Source organism: Garra rufa, chromosome 7 (assembly GCF_049309525.1).
Source record: "Garra rufa chromosome 7, GarRuf1.0, whole genome shotgun sequence".
NCBI lineage: Eukaryota > Metazoa > Chordata > Actinopteri > Cypriniformes > Cyprinidae > Garra > Garra rufa.
In genome coordinates this window covers 47,699,677-47,709,631 of record NC_133367.1, presented here as the reverse complement: position 1 = coordinate 47,709,631, position 9,955 = coordinate 47,699,677, and the positions used below count along the sequence as shown (strand labels likewise).

The 9,955-nt window shown below is 41.4% G+C and overlaps 1 protein-coding gene across 2 annotated transcripts in view; it reads right to left on the bottom strand.

Annotated features, from left to right (window-relative positions):
• Window positions 1-3,848: 3,848 nt before the first annotated feature.
• The window catches only part of tnxbb (tenascin XBb), a 45,734-nt gene continuing 39,627 nt past the window's right edge, over window positions 3,849-9,955 (bottom strand). For both annotated transcript variants that reach the window (XM_073843867.1, XM_073843868.1), the window contains 10 exons: window positions 9,312-9,455; window positions 7,723-7,842; window positions 7,361-7,516; window positions 6,905-7,041; window positions 6,609-6,741; window positions 5,627-5,778; window positions 5,235-5,331; window positions 4,787-4,948; window positions 4,539-4,702; window positions 3,849-4,438 (listed from right to left, as the gene is read on the bottom strand). In XM_073843867.1, the coding sequence (XP_073699968.1) occupies window positions 4,352-4,438; window positions 4,539-4,702; window positions 4,787-4,948; window positions 5,235-5,331; window positions 5,627-5,778; window positions 6,609-6,741; window positions 6,905-7,041; window positions 7,361-7,516; window positions 7,723-7,842; window positions 9,312-9,455 (1,352 nt within the window). In that variant the 3' untranslated portion in view covers window positions 3,849-4,351. The remainder of the gene's footprint in view (window positions 4,439-4,538; window positions 4,703-4,786; window positions 4,949-5,234; window positions 5,332-5,626; window positions 5,779-6,608; window positions 6,742-6,904; window positions 7,042-7,360; window positions 7,517-7,722; window positions 7,843-9,311; window positions 9,456-9,955) is intronic.

The following is a 9,955-nucleotide window of genomic DNA, read 5'->3' as shown; positions in this document are numbered from 1 at the left end:
TCATGGCCAATGAAGTGGATGATACAAAGCAAGTTAAAACTTTGCTTAGTGTGATAGAAGCAGCAGCATATGGATTGATGGAGAATTTGCCAAGTCTAAAGATAAAAAGTTTGAACAGAATGTGAATATTCTGAGGGTTGGAGAGGTAATTGCAGACTGTTTTCAACACTGTGTTCAAAAGCCCCATGAGACAGCATCTCACAATGTGGCGGAGCTTAAACAATGTGCTACACAAAGTGTGTTCTCTATCATCATCTTGTGTTTGAGATCCACCGATGGGATTCTGCACTAGACCTCTGCAGAAGCATCCAAGTGCACCAAGTCTAGTTTGACAGACAGGAGCGTGTACCCAATGACCCTTACCCTTCCCCAGCTGACATCTGCTGGTAACCCTTATCCCTCTGACCATAAATGTAAGAGGTCCATGTTCTCGGATGGCCGTCCCTCCCGACACCAGTTCTGCCCTTCATATTCCTCCACTCCAGAATCTGTTGGCGGGGTCAATGTGAAATCGCCTGTCCTCATGAGAAGAGTGCAGTTAGAGTGATACCCCTGCATTTAAACAGTCAGGGGTTTGATTCTCATTATTTTCTCGTTCTAAAGAAGGACATGTCTCTTCATCCTATCCAGGATCTGAGAGTGTTGAACAAACATCTGAGGAAATAACATTTTAGAATGTTAACACACGACTCTCTTCTACGTTCTGTAAAAAGGAATAATCGACTGATCTGAAATATGCTTTATTCCCACATAAGCATTTATCCTTTGCACATAAAATTCCTTCGTTTTGCCTACCAAGGCGTGTGTTTTATGAATTCTCAGTTCTTCCTTTCAGGCTCTCACTGTTTTGTCTGTGTGCGGAGACAGGCTTAACTCTCTCAAGAATAGCAGGTCTCAAGATCCTGACATATGTAGACAACTGATCTACTATTAAGGTCTACTCTATTTCTGCATGTCATGTTGGGTTTGGTGGCACTATGGTGGAAAACACCCCGTTACTCATAGATTTACGAAGACCGCTCTCTTCCAGTCACTAGAGGAGCAGTTCCAGAATGAGAAAGGGACCTCTCCATGGTGCTGGAGGCGTTGTCTCACCAGCCTTTTGAGCCTTTAGGAAATAACTCTAGGGCTTCTGTCTTTTGAGACAGCGTAGCTCTTGGCCTTGGCTTTAGCCAAACGGGTCAGTTATTAGTGTTCTCTCTCGGTGAACATAAGTTTTTTCTCAGGCCTTATCTGGCCTTTATGCCTAAATGCGGTTAAGCGTTCTGTTACTCTTACTGAACTGCGCAATTCAGAGTGAAGCTTGTCAGTGAAGATTGCTTTCGGATGACAGACTTACATTTGCACAAGCATTTCAAATTACTCTCAGTATAGAAACAGCTGATCACGACACCCAACAGCTGAGCAAGGCAGATGATTCAGCAGCGATTGTGCATCGGGTAAAAAAGAGAACTTTTCATCAAGAGAAGCCATTATGTTACCATCATAAAGACAAGAATCACATTGCTCCCCTGCTGAAAAAAACAGCATGTGCTGGTTAGGTATGTTTTGGTGCTGGGATGCTGGTTTTAGCTGGTTTAAGCTGGTCCTTTGCTGGTTTATGATGGTCATGTTGCTGGTCAAGGACCAGCAAAGGACCAGCATAAACCAGCAAAGGACCAGAATAAACCAGCAAAGGTCCAGCATAAACCAGCAAAGGACCAGCATAAACCAGCTAAAACCAGCATCCCAGCACCAAAACATACCTAAGCAGCATATGCTGTTTTTTTCAGCAGGGTCAAGACTGCAATTTTAAAAACTCATTGCATGCAGAGTTAGAGGACAGTCACCGTTAAATACTGATGTTGCTAAACAACTGAACTGAACTGAACTGAACTTGTGTGTAGTGACACTGGCAAACAGGCATTTAAAGTGGATTTTAAAGTGAACCAGCAAGATATAACCATGGAAATTGACACAGGAGCTGCTGTAAGCGTTATAGCTAATTGTATAGTCATTCTCTCATCTGCCATTAGAGGGGGCACGAGTGAAATTAAAGATTTATTCTGGGGGGAGATATTCCAGTGTTGGGGTAGTTTGTAGCTATGGTAGTGTATGAAGATTAAGGTTTGTGGTGGAAACCAGCAACAGAATATCAATTTGAATTGAAAACTGATCCACCAGATTAATCAGCCTAGGTCTCTTCATAACGTACTTCAAAAGTACAGCAATTTTTTTTTTTTTTATGAAGGATGAGCTATACACTCTGAAGGACATTAAAACCACTATTCATTAGCACAGTAACAAGATCGGCAGTTTTCTTTCAAGACAAGACTTTATTAGACAAATCTAAGACATTAAAAAAAACACTATGCTCTTGTTCCATACGCTGGGATCCTTCTGATATCTGTGCAAAGACGCAAACGAGCTGTTTAAACCAAACACGTCAAAGCAAACGTTTTTTCGCTCCATTTGTTCTAACGACAGACTCAAGTGCGTGGACTGTGTCAGAAAGTAAACGTGCATCTGTTTACCGTATCCAGTGTAGACAAGATAGCTGCAGTATTTTTTAATTTCTATTTGCTTTTGATGTGCAACGCAACACTCTCATTCAGGGTGATCAAGTCAGCCGTTAGTGACTAAACCGCAGTGAGCGGGGCCTATGTTGGTGTCTTGCTCTTGGAGGCAGAGTTTATGCAAATGACTGGGGCTCCTGACATCACGCTGTCCCCTCGGATACAAACGAGCCGTTTCTGGAGCTTGTGTTTAATAGTATAAAGACCTCTTATATGCCAAAAGATCAAGGCAGTTTTGATTTCTCATACCCCTTTAAGAGCACAGTTCTCCTCTTCTGTTGCTCCAGGTGACCAAGGAAGTTATAGACCTGCCTTTTCCGATATTTGACAGCAGCGGTGTGAAAAAGGGACCATTCTGCTGCTGAGACTAGGGATCAAGATCAGATGCTAGCTGATCACATGAGCCTAGAGACCCGTGCTACAAGTCCAGTGGGCACAAAACAGACCATTTAATAATTACCACCATGTTTTACAGACTTAAAATATTACTTAAGGACACTTATTGGTGATTTGTTTTAATATTTATAGAATATGGTGTTTAAGCTAAAGGGAGGAGGTAATGTGGTGTATTGGGAAAATGTAGTGTTATTGATGAACTTGTGCACTGTATTTGGTACTCCTGGGGCCTCATTTATAAAGCATGTGTGCGCTCAGATTTGATCTTAGATCTTTGATACTTGTTTTTATGCTCATTAAAACTGGCTTTGACATGGAAAGGTGCTTGCCGTCACGTCAGGGTCCGAGATCTCTTGTCGCAGTACTGTCGGTTTTTGTCTTCTTGCAGCTTGCTGTTCTAAATAAAGGATTTAGACGATGCTGGCTATCTTTTATATGGTAATGACATTAATTGGGAGTCGTTTACAAGGCAGAGAGCTAAAACCATACAGTTGCATGCAAGTTCAAGATCATTTGTGAGTCATAGATTTGACATCTGAAAGAGACGCATGTGTGCGTTTTCTGTACGTATGCTCATTCTTTGAATCACAGCTGTGTATATTTGAGAAATGATTGTAAGATCAAATTTAGGATGGTTTCTGCACAACATTTTATAAATGAGGCCCCTGGGCTATAAAGGCAGCCTTATTTATCTAAGTGATCGCAGCAGGTGTGATAGAGTCACGTTGATGTAAAGCACGCAAATGGCATTTGTTTGTATCTGCCCCCGTTAGTATGCAACAATGGAGCACACAATTACACTGATTGTGTGTATGAACACTTGAAAGAGTAATTTCTTTTATTGCTTACAAATCTAGATAGTTTGAAATGTGAGAAAAAACGTACACAAAACGATCATGTTAGCACGTTTTTTTTATATCAAATATATATATATATTTTTTATAGAACCACAGATTGTTAAAAACACTAATATATACCAACTTACAGCTTCTTTATTTTATGAAATCTCTCTGAAAGACACTGAAATATGGTACATACAAAGCAATATGAATACAAACATCAGACTCTTGATAGTTCAAGCTGATATACGTGACGCCTAGTCCACAGTTTCATCGTAGAGAAGAAGGCAGTGCATAATATTTCCTCCAGCTGCTGCGGGGCGTCACAATGCACAGACCACAGAGAATCCAAACACTGTACACTACTACATATAGACTACAGATAAACAGCCTTTTGGCCTTGACATATTTCACTTGGAGTATGTGTGTAGATGTAGTTATGTAGTTTGTTTGTGCGGTTATACGTGCAATAATGATTACTTGCTTTTGAATGACGGTGTGTTTAGGTTTATGTCCATAACAGCAGGGCTCTCTCCTGTGCGAATGCGTTTATCCTCGTGTTCAGGGCCTGAATGAGGCTGGCCGGAATTTCATCTCAGTGAAGGGGATGGAGAAATCTTTGCCCTTCCACTCGGTCCAGATCACTCCCTGAGAGAAACCAAACACAGACCTTACAACTGGTGCACGCGAATGGATTTGAAACATGAAGATCTATATATACAGTATATGTATTGGGTGAAGTCAGTACCTGGTGGCTGGTGTTTGTGTTATAGAGGCCGTTGAGATTGGCCTCGTGGCAGTTCTTATACCACCAACCGCCTCTATAGGACATGGCGCAGCGCGTGATGAACGGCTGAGGGTCCCTGTCCCGCGTGGAGAACGGCCGCCCGTTGTGGTACGACAGCGAGTCACCTGGACATAAATACGTGCAGAGTTTGACAGCCTCGTCCTACCTACACAAACATGTAGAATCTGTGCAGTTCATGATGGACTCACCGGCTGTGCCAGAATACCCAGACACTCTGATGGTGTAGTGTTTCTTCACGTCGTCTACAGAGAACGAGGAATAGCGTGCGTAAACCGACTCGTCTCCATTTCTGAGGTCGACTCTCAGGGTCATCGGACTCATCTTGGTGAGGTTATGAAGCTGCTCGTTTCCTAAAGCGGGGAGAAGACAGCATGTCATCCTCTAGAGGGCACCACAAACCTTCCTGACTGTTGTTTCACACTTGACTGTGTAGCAGGTGCCTGTTACACAAATGTTTCTAAAGCGGTGGAAAACGACCAGATTGTAATAATAGAGTGTCCATTCCTTTTCCCGTATTTGTGCTGTTTCAGAGAAATGACGCACTCTCTTCGTGTCAGCAGGACGGAGTGTGGTCCCGCACGATGACATGGGACTTCACAGAGGAAACTAATTCAGTGCGAGAACAGCATTTCTCACCGAGCCAGAATTCCCCATCCAGCGCTCCAAATCCATTGCTGTATTCACGCCAGTTCCTAAAGAAGTTTGTCTTCCCATCCTTTCTTCGCTGAAAGACCTGCACACAGAAACACACAGATGATGCCACTCCGACCGGGAACGGCTGACTGAGATCTCTTCACGGAGTATTGTGAAATATTATTAGTTGTTACTTTTGAGCAAACATGACTATTACTGTTGCTCATACGGATGTTTAGAGATCTGAACAAACTGCTATCAAGCAACTCGCCCCACGCTGTCGACAATTGTGGTTATTTTGGACATCAGTGAAGGCTTCCACCTTTTTCAACTCGTCCTGACCTGGTGAATGAATTACCCCTAGTAAATATGTGATGTGACTCATTGATCCATACCATCCAGCCTCCTCCGTCAGTCTCCATGTCACAGTAAACCATCAGCGGCTTTCCCTCGCGGCCCTGTGGAAACACCTCCACGACGCCAGACTCCAGCACTCCGTTCTGCTTCTCCTGCGAACAGTCAGTGGGAAACGGGAAATGGAGATTCCCTGAGAAAGAGCAGGATAAACCTCGTTAAAGGTCCAGGTCACATTCCACCTCAGGATCACAAGTGAAGTGAAAATATTATTTTTTAAATTAGATTTTTTTATATATAAAGAAAATTAATCCAGTGCATCCTGACAAATTTAACAATACATTCTCAATAAATTTAAATTTAAATCAGCAAAAATCAAAAGCCAGTGCTACAAATATGCCACTCATTATGATGTATGAATTAGAAATAATGTCAGATGAATTCAGGCACTTTCACTTTTCACACTTTCATCTTTATGTCAAACAACAAAAACATTTGTTCATTATGACTAATCACATGGATCTTATTTTTCCACAAATAATTAAGCACACTTAGTTAATGTGCTAAACTGACAGCACTACTAGTAAAACACTTTAGTAAAAACAAGTCAAAATTACTAAAACAAGCTAAATAATCTGCCAATGGGGTAAGAAAAATAATCTAGTTGTCTGCTTGAAATAAGATTTTTTTTCTTACCCCATTGGCAGATTATTTTGCTTGTTTTAAGCAAAAATTACTTAATTTTGACTCGTTTTACTAAAAACAAGACAATAATTTTTACTTGTCTAGAAAATCCTTCCTGATTCAAGAATTTTTAGATATTTTGGCTGGAAACAAGACAATAAATCTAAGTAAGAAAAGCATTTTTTGCAGTGTAAGGCCTTGTTTTATTTGCTATATATAGTTCTCTTTGATTTTTCTTTAGATTGTATGGTGAAATGTGAGCTTGACATGTTTTTGACAGGCCTTTTGAGTTCAATCTGATGAATACACTAGGAGGAGTATTGAATTGTCGGTCAGTACCGGTGGTGAAGTCTGTAGAGATGGGGCTCATGTACAGACCGTCCCGCTCGGCCTGCAGTTGAGCTGTGTATGTTGACGTCGGGTACAGTCTGGTCAGCTTGAACTCACTGACTGTGGGGTCAAGAATCACTTCCTGTGTGAAAGAAACTAATATTTACTCTAGACAGTCAGTTGATATGCTTACTGCTCAGTCAAGAAGCTTTTTATGGACAATCTGGCATTGCTGTCATAACTCTGTACTTCTGATATACTGTAGATGTACGCTCAGCTTTGTTCAACTGATGTGAAAGCCTGACCTTAATGTCCTGGCCGTCCGTGTAGTAGCTCAGCTTGTAACCGCTGACGGCCGATGCGGGTGGCTTCCAAGACAGCACTGCGGTACGAGGCGTAACCTGACTGGCATTGAGATCACGAGGACCATCCACTTTTTTACCTGCAACATAAAAGAAAAACGTCCGCCTTAAACGGGTGCTATTAGAATAAAGAAACAAAAGACAACGGCACAAGCATGCTTCTTAAGCAACATTTTACAAAAGAAGTCTGTGAGGTTTTCAAAAAACTATGGTCATAGTCACTGTGATGAACTATACCTATGGGAACTTGAGAAATGACTTCATGCATCCGCTAAAAATCGCTAAAGTTAATTACCACTCATTGAGTAAAAATGTCTCTGAAAAGTGTATAACCTCTGACTCATACTGAAGGCAGCTGAGCTGATAATTGCTAATCAAACAGGAGACAGTGATGCTCACCGCTGGATGTTGTGAATGTTGTGGTTGCTCTGGAGCTGCTCAGGTCTCCCAGCTGGCTGTGAACGCTCACGCTGTACTGTGTGGAGGATTGCAGAGACTGCAGCTGCCCTTCTGCTGTGTTGCCAGACACTTTGATGGTTATTCCAGACCCAGGTGCTTATGCGAGGAAAAACACATGAGTGTCATTTTTCAGAATTATTGAGAAGTGTGTCAAGTCTTTTCCTTTCCGACAAAGGATAAGTAGTAGTATCACTGAAGAAATGTCCCATCTTAAATTGTCTATACAACAATACTGAGAGTAGCCTATTTAAGATGGACCATTTAAACTCTATTACGTGGCAATAGTTGCAGACTTGGCTTACCTGAATCAGAACTATACACAATGACATAATGGTCGACGGCTGCCAAGGCCGGTCTCCACAACAGCAGCGCTTTACTGTCTGTGATGTTTATGGCCCTCAGGTCTGTGGGTGGGTCAGGCACTGAGAGATACACAATCGATTAAAATTACCGCACAGCTACTGCCTTTAATAGCAAATCACACATTCTTTTTAAACCCTCATTGTTTGTCTGATACTGGCAAACAGGTACAACAGGCCATCCTATATTTCCAGTGTTGTTAAGTCACGCATTTCAAATAAACTAACTGCTTCTACAGGTACAACTTTAATGTACTGTAACTTAAATGTTAAAGGGGTCCTAAAATTATGTTTCTAAATGTTAGTTTGTGTTAGTCTGAAAAGTTTTTTTTTTTTTTTCTCATTTTCACTTTCTGTAAAAAACACTCAATTTTAAAGGGGCATTTCCTCTTACAGAAATGGCAGTAAATGTCTACTGATATTGGCTAACTCTATCATACCATAGCCACAGCCGACTTTACAGCATGTCATCTGTGTTTGGATACTCGAGATGGCAAGCGCTGTGTTAGAGCTGTATATGTTTGCGCTCAATGCAGAAGAAACTGTAACAATGCAACCACAGCAAGTGCAACAGTCTCTTTCAGCAGGAGGACTGGTCCTGCTTGCTTAATTTTAACTATATTGTTATATAACTACTATTATCACTTGTAGTATTGTAAAATATGTGTGGATATGTACTGATTTTATTATCAACACTCAGACAATGATACACTTTGTGTTTAGAGTGAAACACTGGTTTAATGTTTGTTACAAACTCTGCTTAGCTTTGCTGTATCTTTAAAAAATTTTTTTACAAAAACTGGCAGCGTGTTGAAGGGAAATTGTGATGTCACAATTCTTCCAATTTCAGTTAGTTTTGAGTTTCTAAACTTCTAAACAGTATGTTTTTATAGTAGAGTAACCTCTCATATGTGTAAATATCAAGAACATTCTGATTCCCCATTTTATGACGCCTTTATGTAAGATCAAATTCAAACTCACTGATGATGAAAATCTCAAGCTAAACTTCATAAAACTAGTAGTAGTTGGGCAGCCGTGGCCTAATGGTTAGAGAGTTGGACTTGTAATCCAAAGGTTGCAGGTTCGATTCTCAGGTCCGGCAGGGATTGTAGGTGGGGGGAGTGAATGTACAGCACTCTCTCCACCCTCAATACCACGGCTGAGGTGAGTCCCTTGAGCAAGGCACCGATCCCCCAACTGCTCCCCGGGCGCCGCAGCAATGGCTGCCCACTGCTCCGGGTGTGTGTTCACGGTGTGTGTGTGTTCACTACTGTGTGTGTGCACTTGGATGGGTTAAATGCAGAGCACAAATTCCTAGTATGGGTCACCATACTTGGCCTCACCTCACTTCCTTTCCTTTCCTTTCCTTTCCTAGTAGTGGACAAATCCTGTGACATGTTTAGTCCTCTTGGAGTATCATGAGGTTTAATGCCTAATGGAGATCAATCAACCCTGCAAAGTTTTAGTTATCAGCCTTGATCTTTAATCACTGGTTCCCTATATTACTCCTTCTAGAATGATGGGTAACTTACAAGTGGTTACAGTATCCTGGATGGAGTCACTTTCATCTTGTCCCAGTACAGATATCACACGGACCTCATAGGTGGAGCCAGGAGTCAGGGGCGAGAGTGCCAGACGGACCGTTTCCGAGTCCGCGCTAACAGAGATCGGCTCACCTGCCATTACATGAACAAGAAACATATATACCACACAACAAACAGAACACACATATTTGACTCTTTCAGTCAACAGCGAACAAATTGGGGTCTCAAATGTTTACAAATGTTCTTTTCAGCAGGGTCAATAAAAGGAGGTGCTTTTTAATGATATGTACAATTTATTCAGCTCCAAATAATGCAAGTCTGTGGGTCTAACAATCTACAGTCCAAATGGGTGATACCTGTTGATGACACATTGCAGATTCAGGCTGTTGATCTTTTTTTTTTTCATCTGAATGTAAAAGGTTTATGCAAGTAAAATTAATATGTTCGTTTGTTGTTTTGTTTTGATGTTTTCTTAGATAAAGAATGTTTTTGAGCAGTGTGAGTCATAAGTTTGAAGAAATTTAAGAATCACCTAATTCTTACAGTGCGTAACAACAAGCTCCTGCCCAAGTCTGACGCACACCGGAATAAACACAGTACTTTCCTAAGCCACTTTGCATTGTATCTGCCTT